The sequence below is a fragment of the Dama dama genome, chromosome 16 (assembly GCF_033118175.1).
Source record: "Dama dama isolate Ldn47 chromosome 16, ASM3311817v1, whole genome shotgun sequence".
NCBI lineage: Eukaryota > Metazoa > Chordata > Mammalia > Artiodactyla > Cervidae > Dama > Dama dama.
Genome location: NC_083696.1, coordinates 16534686 through 16551811, shown reverse-complemented (window position 1 = coordinate 16551811; position 17126 = coordinate 16534686). Strand labels below are relative to the sequence as shown.

Genomic DNA, 17126 nt, shown 5'->3' with positions numbered 1-17126 from the left:
TTATTGTTCTTTTGTAAGTTGAAATTAAATTTTCAATCTGTTGTTACAGTTACTGCACCTAAAACTAAAATCAGAGAAGGAAATGATAAAGCAGAGGAGTTTATTTTTTCAGGTCAGAAACAAACCTCAAATTACATCTCTGTCTGAGACCCCAGTTTTAACCTTAATTATAGTGCGATAGACAGCTGCCATGAAAGAATTGCAGTTATCTCAGTACCATAAATGTACAAAGCAACTTTTTTCTTCCTCATAAAAATTATAGCTTGGGATTTTAAGTCAGGAGATAGAATTATGGCTATATTTCATATATTTTCTCAAGAATATTTGGTTAAGTATTCTTGTTTTGGTGGCTCAGATGGTAAAGTATCAGCCTGCAGTGCAGGAGACCTGGGTTGCATTCCTGGGTTGGAAAGATCTCCTGGAAAAGGGAATGGCTACCCACTCCAGTGTCCTTTCCAGTATCCATTGACAGAGGAAACTAGTGGGCTATAGTCCATGGGCTTGCAAAGAATCTGCCATGACTGAACAACTAACACATTCCTATCTTATCTTGGTTTTTTTAGGTGCAGGTGGTAGCATTATCACCAATTTTGAGCAGTTGTTAAAAGGATGTTGGAAACCAGAAGCAGAGGAATGGCTGAAGATGTCCTAGTGAGTTGGTATAGACTATACTGAGACATGGTCTTTTATCTTTAGATTTTACCAAATTTATTTTTAAAGCATTTTTGGGACTCTAAATGTGAATGAAACAAACAAACATAAAGACAAATAAAATGATAATGGGACGAAAACTAGGAAACCTATTTTTTTTTTTTTTCAGAAAGTCTATTGTCTTAAATGTAGCTTTAAAAATAAATATTGATTACTTTTACTGTGGGTTCCTCCTCTTAGAAAATAAAACCAAACAAAAGCTCTTGGATTGTTGTAGAATTGTGGGAAGAGAGTGTATTTATGAACTGAGAACAGGAGCAGACTTCTCTGGAATCAGTGGCAGGCTCTTGGCATCAATGTAGCCATTAATGAAAAATGGCTACATCATTGCCCAGATTCCAGATTATTCATAATTCTGGTAGTAAAATGTCAAACTTATGTGAATAGTCAATACATTATCATAAAGCTCTGTTAGTTACTTTAAAAATGAGAGTTGAGTAACTACATACAAAAAATAAGAAAAAGAGGAAATAACCCATTCTGTGCTTGTACAATTCAAACTACCTTTGCACCCACTTAGGAGAATCTAATTGTTAGATTTCTCTAAGGCACTGACCCAGTCAAATAAGTCACAAATGTATTCCTGATGCAACTGAAATTGAAATAGAGAAATATAGTTACCATTTGCACAATTCAATAAGGAAAGACTTAGGCTTTAGTGGCCATAATAAGCAAGGTGAGGAAGACTTAATGTAAAATAAACTCATTAGAATGGATTAAAAATGAGGGTTGAGAAGTAGTATGAATGATGAGGTATGTGTTTGAATGAACCAGTAGATTTCAGGATGTTTAACTTAAAATGTATCCCTTAAAGCTTGAATGAGGTAGTTTAGAAATAGAACAAAGGAAGCTTTGATTGATAAATAAGTAAATAAGTTATAAATAAGGCATTAGTTTAAAGGGGATATTTTTCTCATTTTGAGTATGTACTCTGGAATTTCTTCCATGAAACATTTCTTAAGGCTGTAAAACTGAAATCAAGTTGTGATTCTCCTGTGTTTAAAACCTTGTAGTGTCTCGCCCAACTGGCCTCTGAGACCCTCCAAGATACATGTCTCCACCACACCCAATTTGCTTTGACTTCAGCTCTCACTGTTCTCTTTCTTGCTCACTGCACTGTAGCCTTGAACAAGCCAGGTGTTGTCTGTTTTAAAACTAACTTCTCTGTCTAGAATCTTTTTCCTTCGGTGGCTAGCTCCCTTACTGCTCAAAGTAGTTTTTCAGAGCTTAACTTCTCAATGAGGACTACCTTACTTAAAATTGAAACACTTCTGTCTCTTCCCCCCTACCCAGCATTTATCATATTTTATAATTTACTTATCCATTATGTTTGTTTTTCTCTCTCCTTGGCTTCCCCTCATGCTTCAAAGAATACCAGAGGTCAAGTACAGGATTTTCTCTCTTGATTGCTTTTATATCTGGAGCACCTACCACATAGTAGATAGTAAATGCTATGTGAATGATTGAATGATTAACAGTTTGTCAAGTGAAATCATGGGGTCCATTATATTTTGTGTATGTGTGGAAATATATCTATATATATGTGTGTGTGTAAACTTGGAAAATAGTAGTTCTGTGTGTGTGTGAGAAAGTGGAAGTGTTAGCTGTTCAGTCGTGTCCGACTCTTTTGCTACTCCCATGGACAGTAGCCTGCCAGGCTTCTCTGTCCATGGAATTTCCCAGGCAAGAGTACTGGAGTGGGTTGCCATTCCCTTCTCCAGGGGATCTTCCTAACCAGGGATCGAACCCATGTCTCCTGCATTGGCAGGCGGATTCTTTTACCACTGAGCCACCAAGGAAGGCCATGTGTGTATTTATGTATACAGTCCATGGGATCACGAAGAGTTGGACATGATTGAGCAACTGAGCACGCGCACACAAATATGACACAGGGGATCCATGCCATTAGTCAAGATGATCCTTCACAGACCTTTCCTGGATAATCTCATCTTTATTCCTGGCTTCTGCTGTGAGAGCTGAATGGATCCATGAATTACACACCTAATCTCTTAACACTAGCAAAAGTTGCCCAGCCACACCCTTAACTTTCTCTCCACAGCTAGCTTTTCCTAAGAATAACTCTCCTAATTTTGTCATTTTTTACAGTCTGGATAGGCTGATAATTTCCCAAATCATCAAGTCTTGGTTTCTTTGTTTAGCAGTTATTTCTTCAATTCAAAGCTTTCCTCTCACACGTCATTGTAAGAAGCAAGAAGAAACCAACTCAGACCATCAGCAGTTTGCTTCCAAATCTCAACTAAATATCCAGGTTCACTGCTTACAGATTATGCTTTCCACAAAACTGTAGCACATATAACTAAATACCTTTCTTTCAGTTTCCAGTATCATGTTCCTCATTTTCTTCTGAGACCTCACCAGCACCTCTTATGTTCATATTTCTACCAACATTCTGTTTATTCCAACATACATATTCTCTAAGACCATAAAGGCTTTCTTCACTATGCAAACATATTTGGTAAAAAATATATGAAATATATGAATACATATATGTGTTGTTTAGTCTCTGAGTCGTATCTGACTCTTTGTGACTCCATGGATTGTAACCTGCCAGGCTCTTCTGTCCATAGGATTTCTGCAGCAAGATTACTAGAGTGGGTTTCCATTTCCTACTTCAGGGGATCTTCCTGACACAGGGATTGAACCAATGTCTCTTGTGTCTCCTGCAATGGAAGGCAGATTCTTTACCAGCTCAAGCACCTGAGAAGCCCATGTGTCACACATAGGAAGCCCAAAAGATTTTTGAAGATGTAATATCAACAGAATCACTGTCAGGTTGGACTGAAAAGGACAGAGATAAGATGAAATAAAAGAAGTCAGACTCTCAAAATTCTATGGGTAGTAATAGGCTGATAAAACTTAGCTGTAGACATATGCTACCATTCAGGGAAAAGATGGGAATTGTGGTCTTAGAAACTGAGGCTGGACCCATAGGCTGGAGTCACAGGTGAATAAGCCAGTCATGAGTGCAGAGATTAGAGCTGCAAACTCGGAGGATGGACCCCCTTAAGCCATGGAGAGTTAGTCCTGGGTCTTGAAATCTAATGGAATTTGATCTGCTGAATTTTGAAATTGCATAGGTCTGTGATCACTTTCTTCTTTACATTTCCTCCCTTTTGGAATGGCAGTGTCTATAGCTGTTATCCTTTGCCTGTACCACTGTTGTATTTTGGAAGCAGATAGCTATTTACTAGATTCACAGGAAATTAATAAGCATAAGAATTTTCTGAATGCATTCTGATCTTCCTAATCAATCTCACCGACTGTCTTCTAAATCCCAACGCTGCTTCAACCACCTGCTCCAATTTATTGTTTACACAATCCTTGCTCCTCCGATTCATTGCTTGTGAATTTATGCTCTAAGAGAACACAGTCCAAAATACTGTGTGTGTGTGTGCTGAGATGCCCTTGATGAGGCACTCTGTTACAGAAACGGAACTATTAGAAACAGAGCAGCAAAATGACGTTAAGACGGTGGCTTAGTGGGATTAACCAAGTTTTAAATCTCATTCTGTTAAAAAGTCAGTTTGGTGTACATTTTATGATATAATTTATGATGTACATTTATGATATAATGTACATAATTATAAAATAATTGATATATATTAAGGAGTGTCTTAAACACTTTTACCACTAGAGACGCACAGTCAAAAAGCTTGTGAACCACTGTCCTAAAACAGGAATGCTGCCCAGTTATTGGTAAGCGAAATCCAAATCCTGTTACCCAGCCTAATTCTGTTTTTAACTCAATCCTTAGTTTGTAATAATTAAAGAAAGAACTTATTTTTCACAAAGTTACTTATAAGGACTTTTACATTTGTCATCTTTTGCACTATGGCTTTCTGAGAGTTTATTATTTATCTTTTTCTAGTTGTAAGCATAAACAGCTAGAAAATGATGTTACTGAGATATACTTTAAGTGTGTGGCAAATATATGACATGAAAATAGTACTTCTTATTTGTAGATTAATATCTTATTATAGACTTTAAATTTAAGATATTGGCTAATGCTGATGTTTTGTACTGGAGTTAGCTAAGTGATGTGCTGGCGCTGTTTTCTGAGTGATTGTGCGCAGCACCCTGGCGTGGACTGTGGGAGTGCAGTTGGCCCTCTGTAGCCAAGGTTTCTGCCTTTGTGTATTAACCAGCTGTGGACTAAAAATGTTTTTAAAAAATTCCAGAAAGTTTCTGAAAGCAAACTGAATTTTTCATATGCTGAGAGCTGTTTACATAGTATTTATATTGTATTTACAACTGTTTACATGGCATTTACATTATATTGGTATTATAAATATTCTAGAGATTATTTACAGTTTGTGGGAGGATGTGCTTAGATTATATGCAACTATATCAGTTTATATAAGGGACTTGCGCATCAGTGAGTTTTGGTATTTGTGGGGGGTCCTGGATCAAATTGCCTGCAAATACCACAAGGTATTTACACCATGGAAAATGAGGAACTGCTACAAATCAAGACTTTCTTTTCTGTTCCCCATCCCACCCAAGGAGCTTGGTTAGCACTGTAAGATTTTTCAGGATTAATATGCTTTCCTCAAATCATGCTTTAGAACGTGGGACTTTCAAATCCTTTTGAAACGGTGTTATGTGGTCAGTTCAGAAATATTTCATACAGAAAAGCTCTGTCTTTATCAGAAAGTCACAGTATGTATGAACATTCTAAAATCTGATACTATATGCTGAGAAGAAAGGTGTTTAACTTTATATAACTCAGAATTTCCAAAAGTTTATAGAATTCATTTTTGTGTTACATCTATTAATAACTCATCTAATTAATATTTTGAGAATACTCTGAGAAATATAGAGATAAGTCATGTTTATTACTTATTGAGTTAAAATGTGTTTTATTTTCAGCACTGCCAAGGTAACCCTGCTGGGATCAGTTATCTTCACATTCCAGCAAACCAAGCATTTGGCAATATCAAGGCATAATCTTATGTTCTTCTTTACTGTGTTTCTTGTGGCCACGAAGGTAGGTGTTCAAAGTAGCAATAAATCAGTATTATAGATTCTGTGTAACCAGAATTCTGCATAAGGCAAGTAACAGAAATAATTATTTTGTATGATAGTCTAAAAATATCAGTTTTGGGGAGTTTATTCAACACGTCCATGACTTATTGAAACATAGCTCTTCTATGATTCCTCATTTGATTTATGCTGAGGCTATCATGAAGGATTTGCAGATAGCCTTTTAATACATCTGCCTGCAATGCAGGAGACCGGGGTTTGATCACTGGGTCAGAAAGACCCCCTGGGGAAGGGAATGGCAACCCACTCCAGTATTCTTGCCTTAAGAATTCCATGGGTAGTGGAGCCTGGCAGGCTACAGTCCATAGGGTCGCAAGGAGTCAGACATGACTGACTAACTGTTTGACTTTGTAATACATTGGAAGCCAGAGAGTAGCGGAAATAGCCAAGGCTAATCAGAGACTGCGAAGTGTTGTGTCATTTGTAAAATGAGGTACTTGGCGTAGATGTTCTCTGAAGTTCTTTTAAACTTTTAATATTTTTATATTAGTACATATTTGTGGTAAATCTCTTTAATTACTATTGCCTGACTGGATGTTTTATCCCTTCTTAAAGATAGGAAATAGTATGATATCATAGGTTTTAGAGACAGGCAGTCTTAAATTAAAATCCTAGCTTTGTTGTCTAATCACTCAATAGGCAAGTTACTTAATATCTCTGAATCCTGATTTCCTCATCTTCACTGTACCGATTGTTGACAAGATTGGAGATGACATGTGTTATTCTATGACTCTGTCTGACACATATTATGAATTTTACTTGCAGCTTTATGATGAGACTAATTCTGATTATTATTCTTAAAATTATTATATATTGTTCACTGGTATACAGTTGATTTTTAAAGTATTATTTAAGCCTAGAGAAATCTTACAGATAACTCTGTGTCAGCCTAGATATTTTTGGCTAAAAGCAAACCTATGAGATGCTTAGAAGGAAAACAGAATATGTTATATAAATTTATATCTTAGAAAGAACTAAATCACTGTAGAGATCATTTATTTTTTTTCCCAGTATTCTCTGCAGTAGAGGTGATCTGTGGTGGTTGTACTTCGGATGTCTAAGGCAAAATCTCTTCATATGTGCCTTCTTCTTCCAGTCATTAAATTTTGAGCTATTTTTTTTTTGGTAATAGCTTAACTGAAGTATATTTTACACACTCTACAATTCATCCATGTAAAGTGTTCAGTGGTTTGTAGCACAGAGATGTGCTGCTGTTACCACAATTGATATTAGAACATTTTTGTCACCCCAAAATAAACCTCATACCCATTAGCATTCCCTTCATGTTTTTCCTCATTCTGCTCAACTGTAGGCAACCAGTGATCTGCTTTATGTCTATAAATTTATCTGTTCTAATATTTCATGTAAGTGAAGTCTTAAGCATTGGACCACTGGGGAAGTCCTCCCCAAAAAAATCTTTTTAGAAAATGATTTCTCTTAGAACTGCATTTGGGACAGTATATGTGGTTATTATATAACTGTATGTTATTGTTTGATATTTGTTGAGACTTCATTTTTATTCTGTTACTGATGAGATTTTGTAATTATTATTTGTATGTGTGAAACGTAAATATATTCTTTATTTTGAAGGCATAGGGAGTCTACTTTTATCTACATATATACTTGTTCGTTATGTTTCAGATGTATGGTTACATTTTCCCTGTCTCATCTATTAATTTTCTTCCTTTCAGAGAGAAGTATGTTTAATTTATCCTTTCTTCTCCTCTTGTTTTTTTTTTCCTTCTCTTCTTTCCCTCCCTCCTGTCTTTTTATCCTCCTTTCCTTTCTTCCGTAGCTCAAGCAAGCTGAACATTCTTTGTTCTCTGTTCCCAGTTTCTTTCAAGGAGGACTTAATTCTACTTTTCCCACTTTCAAAAGTCCTTTGCGATTGTTAAAACTCAAGTCTCAGAGGAAAGAAACTTGTGCCAACTGAGACTCTTGGTATGCGGGAGGCACATGGGCTTTGGAATTAGACAGATATATGTTAAAATCTAGGCTTCACAATTTTGAGTAAGTCATTTGTTTCTCAGACTAGAATTATACATAACCCAGGGGATATATTTTGATATTATGTACAGTCATATTATAAATATGATAATTTTTATATTATCATAATTATATATTATCATAATTATAAATATGATACATTATGTATCATTGATTAAGCTTAATGTTAATTTATTTTAAATGCTTTAAAGTTGAATAGGAATATATTATGGAATAGAATCCAAAATTCATGTCATTTTAAGATAAAAAATGACATATTTGGCTTGTTTTTGATTATTTTTTTGGCTATTGGGATATTTGTATATTGGGATATATTTGGCTATTGGAATTCCCTAATAGCTCAATTGGTAAAGAATCCTCCTGCAATGCAGGAGACCCAGATTCGATTCCTGAATCAGGAAGATCTGCTGGAGAAGGGATAGGCTACCCACTTCAGTATTCTTGGGCTTTCGTTGTGGCTCAGCTGGTAAAGAATCTGCCTGCAATGCAGGAGACCTGAGTTTGATCCCTGGGTTGGGAAGATCCTCTGGAGAAGGGAAAGGCTACCTACTCCAGTATTCTGGCCTGGAGAATTCCATGGACTGTATATCTGTGGGGTTGCAAAGAGTTGGACACAACTGAGCGACTTTCACTTCACTTGGTTATTTTGGCCAAGTTTACTTTCTCCCACCAGAGACAACTTGAGAAAAGTTTCAGAAGCATGAAATAGCTTTTGGTTCCTCAGTGTAAGACATTATGTGAAATAGTGTAATTGTGAAATAAAGCAAAAGGAGACTGGAGTGGTCAAGAATGATTAAAACTGAAAAGAGGCTGTTGAATTTTGAAATTAAGAGGTATTTGGTAACCTTGGTAAACGTAGTTTCAATGGACTGTTAGAGACTAGAAAAATATTTTTAATAGACTAGGTGAATAAGAGGAAGTAAAGACAAAGAGTGTAAACTACTTGAAAGGGATTTAGAGTCGAAACAAAAACAACTTGGGAGAGCAGTTTGGCAATATCTGACAAAGTTGAAGATTTATGTATCTTGTAAATTAGTAATTCCATTTCTAGTTATAACCTATATGAATCTTGCAAGGTATACAGTACAGAGCCCAGCTTTATCAGGATCTCTTAAAAAATGTTTTAGCAAAGAATAATTTACAAGAAACTTAGGAATGAGCTCCTTTAAAGAATCAACTTTACTGTAGTATAAGTTGCATAATAAAATACACTCATTCTAGAGTTTCAGTAAACTTGTATACCTTTGTAACCACCACCACGACCAAGATATGGAATGTTTCCATTACTTGAATAAGTTGCTTGTGCTCTACTCAAGTAAATCCCAACCACCACCCATGATGAAATCATACAGTATGCATCTTTGGTGTCTGGCTTCTTTAGCTCAGCAGAAGGTTTTTGAGATTTACCCATGTTGTTGCATATTCTTTTTTATTGCTAAGTAGCATTATATTCCACAATTTGTTTATCTAAGGAGAGTAAAAAAAGTTGGCTTAAAACTCAGTGTTCAGAAAACTAAGATCATGGCATCTGGTCCCATCACTTCATGGCAAATAGATGGGGAAACAATGGAAACAGTGACACTTTATTTTTTTGGGCTCCAGAATCACTGCAGATGGTGACTGCAGCCATGAAATTAAAAGACACTCCTTGGAAGAAAAGTTATGACCAACCTAGATAGCATATTAAAAAGCGGAGAAGTTACTTTGCCAACAAAGGTGCGTGTAGTCAAAACTATGGTTTTTCCAGTAGTCATGTATGGATGCGAGAGTTGGACTGTAAAGAAAGCTGAGCGCCGAAGAATTGATGCTTTTGAACTGTGTTGTTGGAGAAGACTCTTGAGAGTCCCTTGGACTGCAAGGAGATCCAACCAGTCCATCCTAAAGAAAATCAGTCCTGAACCTTCATTGGAAGGACTGATGCTGAAGCTGAAACTACTGGCCACCTGATGCAAAGAACTGACTCATTTGAAAAGACCCTGATGCTGGAAAGATGGTAGGTGGGAGGAGAAGGGGATGACAGGGTGAGATGGTTGGATGGCATCATCGACTCAATGGACCTGAGTTTGAGTAAACTCCAGGAGTTGGTGATGGACAGGGAGGCCTGGCATGCTGCAATCCATGGGGTCACAAAGAGTCAGACATGACTGAGCGACTGAACTGAACTGAATTACCTGTTAATGGATTTTGGATTATTTCCAGCTTTTAATTATTTGACTAAGGTTGTTATGAATAAAGCTGCTATGAACATGTTTACTTTGTGTGGAGATATATTTTCCTTTCTCTTGGATAAATAGTAGAATTATTGGGTCATATGGAAAGCTTATGTTTAACTTTTTAAAAAATTTATCTTTAATTGAGGTAACGGTTTATAACACACAAGTTGCATGTGTACATTGTAATTCTACTAGTGTAAAGACTACAGCTGTATGCTTACCATCAAAAGTTTACTTTAGGGAATTCCCTGGTGGTTCAGTGGTTAGGACTCGGTGCTTCCACTGCCTGGGGCCTGAGTTCAATCCCTGGTGGGGGAACTAAGAGCTCACCGGCTGTGCAGTATAGCCAAAAGTTTTTTTTTTAAATTAAATATATTTTCCATCTGTCACCATACAGTTGATCTGCTTTACTCGTTTTTCCCTCCAGCTTTGTCAGCTTTGCCTATCTTTTCAAAGAAACAGCTCTTGGTTTGATCTTTTCTATTTTCTTTTGAGTGTCTGTTTTGTTTCCATTCTGATCCTTACTATTTCCTTCTTTCTACTTCATGTTCTTCTTTTTCAAGTTTCTTTTGGTGTAAGGTTAGATTGTATATTTGAGATTTTTCTTGTTCCTTGAAGTAGGCCTTTAGTGCTATAAACTTCATTCTTAGTACCACTTTTGTATCATCCCATAGATTTTGGTGTATTACATATTTATTTTCATTTATCTTCAGGTAGTTTTTGATTTCTCCTTTGATTTCTTCATTGATCCATAGTTGTTAAGTAACATGTTGTTTAGTTTCCACATATTTGTGATTCTTTCCATTTTCTTCTGGTAGTTGATTTCTAGTTTTATACCATTATGCTTGAAAAAGATTCTTGATCTGATTTCAGCCTTCTTAAATTTACTGAGACTTGTGTCCCAACATATGGTTTATCCTTGAGAAAATTCTGTGTGCAGTTGAGAAGAATATGTATTCTGCTGTGTTTGGGTGGACTGCTCTATGCAAATCTATCAAATCTATCTGATTTAATGTTTCATTTAAGGCTGCTGTTTTCTTATTGACTATCTGTCTGGATGATCTATCCAGTGATGTAAGTGGTGTATTAGAGTCCCCTACTATTATTGTGTTGCTATCAATTTCTCCCTTTAGGTCTGTTAATTGCTTTATATATTTTGGTCTTCCTATGTTAGGTGCATATATAATATTAATAATTGTTAATGTCTTCTTGATGCATTGTCATCTTTATCATTAAATACTGTCCATCTTTGTCTCTTGTTAAATTTTTTGACTTGAAGTCTCTTTTGTCTGATATGAGTATGGCTACACTTGTTTTTCTTTTGGCTGCTGTTTCTGAAGGATCATCTTTCATCCCTTCAGTTGAAGCCTACATTTGTCTTTGGAGTTGAGGTAAGTCTTCTGGAGCACATATGGTTGGGTCTTGTTTAATTCATCCAGCTACTCTGTGTTTTGATTGGTAAATTCAATTCATTTATGTTTAGGGTGATTGTGGCTCGGGGAGGACTTAGTACTGCTGTTTTATCTTTTGTTTTTTGATTGCTCTGTATCTCCATTGTTTATTCTTGTGTTTCTGTCTCCCATTTTGTTTGGTGGTTTTCTATGATGTTCTTCTCAGCTTCTTCTTTTTCTCTGTTTCATGTCTTGCTCTAGATTTATGTTTTGTGGTTAACATGAAATCATAGATAATACCATGTCATAGATAAAATCATCCTTTTTCCATGGATAGCATTTTATCTTCATTTACTTATGTAAGTTCTATTCTTTTTTCTTCTCCTTTTGTGTTTTTGTTATCTCAGATTTCCATTTTATGTTGTGAATTTGTTACCATATTGAAATAGCTGTAGTTATTTTTCTCTTCCCTCTGCCCTTTAACCTTAATGCTATAATTAAATTTTAAAAAAAGTATTTTGGTGTTGAGTTGCAATTTTCTGATTCTGTTTGTTACCTTACTGAAAATATTGTGTGCTTTTACCTTTTTATTTGCTAAATTTCTTGTGAGGCAGCCCTAGTGTTAAACTTCCCAAGTTTTTGTCTGGGAACAAACAAAACCAAATGATAACTTTACTGGATAGAGTATTCTTGGCTGACAGTTTTTAATGTTTCAGTATTTTGAGAATGTCGTTTTACTTCCTCCTGGCCCATAGAATTTCTGCTGGGAAATCTACTGATAGCCTAATGAGGGTTCCCTTGCAGGTTACTATTCTTTATTAAGAATTCTTTCTTTGACTGACTTTTGACAATTTTAATATAATATGTCTTTAAAAAGCTCTTTTTGCATTGAGGTAGTTGGGTATTTTTTCATGGATTTAAATATCTAGTTCTTTCCCCAACTTTTGGAAGTTCTCAGTTATTGATTTTTTTTGTTACAGATAAGCTGTTCCCTTCTTCCTCTCTTTTCTTTCTGGGTTACCAATTACCCTAATGTTGCCCTTCCTAAGAGAGTCAGATCTCTCTCATAGAATTTTCCTATTTTTAAAATATCTTGAGTCTCTTTCCTCTTCTACTTCTATCATTTCTAGATTTTTATCTTCAGGCTCACTAATTCTCTCTTCCACGTGGTTTGCTCTATTTCCAGTGCTTTCTAATGCATTCTTCTGTCTCGTTTAGTGTGTTCTTCAGCTCCAGAATTTTTGTTTGGTTCTGTTAATAGAGTGGATTATACTGATTTATTTTTTTTAAATGTTGTATAAACCTTTCATTTCTGTCATAAACCCCACTTTGTCATGATGTATTTTTTTGTGCATTGTCAGATTCAGTCTGTTAATATTTTTCAAGTATATTTTTTTCCACTGTGTTCGTGAAATGTATTTTGTTTGTAATCTGTCTGGTTGTGTATCATCATAAGACTAAACTTATTAAATAGGTTGAGAAATGTTCAGTTCTTTACTCTCTGAAAGAGTTTATGTAGATTTGGCATTATTTTAGGCATTTGATACAGGACAGTTCACATTATCTATTTTATTTGTGTTCATTTTGGTAAGTTGTACTTTTCACTCATTTCTTTTTTTTTGTAGCCATTCCCTTCTTAATGGGAATCTTCCCCTCCCAGGGGTCAAACCTGGGTCTCCTGCACTGCAGGCAGATTCTTTACCATCTGAGACACCAGGGAAGCCCATATTCAATTTAAAATCGGTTGCCTGGATAATATGTAAATTATATTTTTTCTCGGTTTCATTGAAACTAGTTACATAAAAAAGGTGTGTGTGTGTGTGTCCAGAGGTGCGCACGTGCATGCATATGATGGATGTCTAAATAAAAAGGTTAGTCTAGGTTGATAAGGTCTCTTGATATATATAATAACCACAATTTTATTATCACATTTGCAGCAAAGCATAATTCCTTGGCATTACTGAATACTCAGTGTCCAAATTTTCCCTATTTCTCCAGAGAACATGGATACTTATATTCAGTTTAAATTTTATTTTCTTGATAACATGTAAATCATATTTTCTCTCAGTTTAGTTTAACCTAGTTACATACAAAAGCTTGCTTTAGATGTGTGTGTTTAGATGCGTTTGTGTGTGTGTGTGTGTGTGTATGATGGACATCTAAATAAAGAGGTTGATATAGGTTGAAATGGTATGAAGTGGGAAGAGCAGTGCATTCTGAGAGAAAGTGTGTTAGTCACTCAATAGTATCCGACTCTTTGTGACCCCATGGACTGGAGCCCACCAGGCTTCTCTCTCCATGGAATTCTCCAGGCAAGAATATTGGAGTGGGTTGCCATTTCCTTCTCCACACTCATTTCTTAAGTGCCATTTAAACTTTTGATTTTGTTAACGTGAAATTGTTAATAGTAGTTAATAGTTCTTTGTTATCCTTTTTGTGTCTGTAGTGATGTATCCAGTTTCATTTCTGGTACTGATCATTTGTATCTTTTTCTCTCGTTTCAGATTGGTCTAACTAGAGGTTTATTAGTTTCATCAGTTTGAAAAATTTGGCCTTTGCTTTCATGTTTTCTGTTTTTTAAAATTTTATTGAAGTATAATCGACTTACAGTGTTTTCATTTTTCAGATGTACAACAGGGTTATTTTTATATATATATATATATATTCATATATTATTCTTTTTCCGATTCTTTTCCCTTTTAGGTTATTCAGTTCAGTTCAGTTCAGTCCAGTCACTCAGTCGTGTCTGACTCTTTGCGACCCCCATGAATCGCAGCACACCAGGCCTCCCTGTCCATCACCAACTGCTGGAGTCTACCCAAACCCATGTCCATTGAGTTGGTGATGCCATCCAACCATCCCATCTTCTGTCGTCCCCTTCTCCTCCTGCCGTCAATCTTTCCCAGATAAGGGTCTTTTCAAATGCATTAGCTGTTCGCATCAGGTGGTCAAAGTATTGGGAGTTTCAGCTTCAACATCAGTCCTTCCAATGAACACCGAGGACTGATCTCCTTTAGGATGGACTGGTTGGATCTCCATGCAGTCCAAGGGACTCTCAAGAGTCTTCTCCAACACCACAGTTCAGAAGCATCAATTCTTCGGCGTTCAGCTTTCTTCACAGTCCAACTCTCACATCTGTACATGACCACTGGAAAAACCATAGCCTTGACTAGACAGACCTTTGTTGACACAGTAATGTCTCTGCTTTTTAATATGCTGTCTAGGTTGGTCATAACTTTCCTTCCAAGGAGTGTCTTTTAATTTCATGGCTGCAGTCACCATCTGCAGTGATTTTGGAGCCCCCAAAAATAATGTCTGTCACTGTTTCTACTGTTTCCCCATCTCTTTGCCATGAAGTGATGGGACCAGTTAGTTCTAAAAGGTCTTGTAGGTCTTCATAGAACCATTCAACTTCAGCTTCTTCAGCTGGTTGGGGCATAGACTTGGATTACCGTGATATTGAATGGTTTGCCTTGGAAACGAACAGAGATCATTCTGTCACTTTGGGGATTGCATCCAAGTACTGCATTTTGGACACTTTTGTTGACCATGATGGCTAGTCCATTTCTTCTAAGGGATTCCTGCCCACAGTAGTAGATATAATGGTCATCTGAGTTAAATGCACCCATTCCTGTCCATTTTAGTTCGCTGATTCCTAGAATGTCGACATTCACTCTTGCCATCTCCTGTAACACGACATTGTAAATCAACTATACTTCAGTTTAAAAAAAGAAAAAAATTCCCTCTGTTTCACATATGTTTTATCATGAAAAAATATTTCATAACAAGATTTTAACCTTAAAAATATCTCTTGTAGAACTCTGAAAAGTCAGCAGTTCATAAACACTCAAACATTAAAAAACAATTAAGGGATAAAGGATTAAAAACCTAATAGAAAAATTAAAGGAAATTTATCAGTAGCCAATTCACATAGAAAAGATATGAAGGTGTCCCCTAAACATATGAAAACATTTGAGGCTCACTTATTTGGGAATATATTAATGAAAATAACACTCAAATACCATTTCTTGTTTATTAGATTGGCAAAAATTAAAGTCCGACTTCAGTTCAGTTCAGTCTAGTCACTTAGTCGTGTCCAACTCTTTGTGACCCCATGGACTGCAGCACGCCAGGCCTCCCTGTCCATCACCAAGTCTCGGAGCTTGCTCTAACTCTTGTCCATTGAATCGGTGATGCCATCCAATGATCTTATCCTCTGTCGTCCCCTTCTCCTTCTGCCTTCAATCTTTCTTAGCATCAGGGTCTTTGCTAATGAGTCAGTTCTTCACAGCAGGTAGCCAAAGTACTGGAGTTTCAGCTTCAGCATCAGTCCTTCCAATGAACATTCAGGACTGATTTCCTTTAGGATGGACTGATTGGATCTCCTTGCAGTCCAAGGGACTCTCGAGAGTGTTTTCCAACACCACAGTTCAAAAGCATCAATTCTTCGGCACTCAGCTTTCTTTGTAGTCCAACTCTCACATCCATACATTCCTACTGGAAAACCCATAGCTTTGACTAGACGGACCTTTGTTGGCAAAGTAATGGCTCTGCTTTTTAATATGCTGTCTAGGTTGGTTATAACTTTTCTTGCAAAGAGCAAGCATCTTTTAATTTCATGGCAGTGATTTTACCAGGATGCAGTCACCATCTGCAGTGATTTTGGAGCCCAAAAGAATGAAGTCTGTCACTGTTTCCGTTGTTTCCCTGTCTATTTGCCATGAAGTGATGGGACCAAATGCCATGATCTTAGTTTTCTGAATGTTGAGCTTTACGTCAACTTTTTCACTCTCCTCTCTCACTTTCATCAAGAGGCTCTTTAGTTCTTTGCTTTCTGCCATAAGGGTGGTATCATCTCTATGTATCCTATTTACAAGGAGAACTGGGCACTTTTTCTTTTTCAATCTTTTCTGGATATTCTGGCATGTTTGTTTATTTTCAGTTTTTTCCTAGCTTTTTTGGTATATTGATATGAACTTTTACTGGTAGTTTCCCTAATTCCGTAATAGAATTTGTTGGTATTTTACTAAGGTTGTATTTGCTTTATAAATTATCTTAGGGAGGCAGTTACATTACATAGGGACAAAAGGTAGAGACAGGAGAAAGGACAGAGTCATGAACTTTTCTGATATTTAGATAAGGAAGATCTATAGTGAGAAACTGGAAAGAAGCTGCTGAAAACCAGGAGATGGTATTTAAAGGGATGGTCAGTTATGCTGAATGCTTTTGAGAGGTGTCTTCAGGTCAGTCAGAGCCCCTGGAGAAGGAAATGGCAACCCACTCCAGTATTCTTGCCTGGAGAATTCCATGACAGAGGAGACTGGTGGGCTACAGTCCATGGGGTCACAAAGAATCAGACTTGGCTGTGTGACTAACAATTACTTACTGTTCACATAGTATAGTATTGTGGAATACATGAATGAGGGACAATGGTATTAAGCTCTTTGGGGGATACAAATGGACACATAAACTTTGAACAAGACACAGACTCTTTCTTCAAGATGTTATTGTCTAAAAAGAAATACAAAGCACTGTGCTTTTAAACTTCATGAGAATAGGGACCAAGTTTGTTTTATTCATCACTGTATCCCTAGTGTTGTGTCTGGTGCCTGAAGTAGATTTTTAATATATATTTGGTGACTGACTGATAAATGACCAAAATGTTCTTTCATAGGTCTCTCTATGCTTAATTATCTCATACTTATTTATCTAAGGCTATACTACCAGATGAACAATTTAG

At 36.4% G+C, this 17126-nt stretch overlaps 1 protein-coding gene across 1 annotated transcript in view; it reads left to right on the top strand.

Annotated features, from left to right (window-relative positions):
* The window catches only part of TMEM38B (transmembrane protein 38B), a 62961-nt gene that overhangs the window by 32535 nt on the left and 13300 nt on the right, over nt 1–17126 (top strand). The window contains exons 4-5 of the mRNA XM_061163486.1: nt 564–651; nt 5602–5719. Coding sequence (XP_061019469.1) covers nt 564–651; nt 5602–5719 — 206 coding nt within the window. The remainder of the gene's footprint in view (nt 1–563; nt 652–5601; nt 5720–17126) is intronic.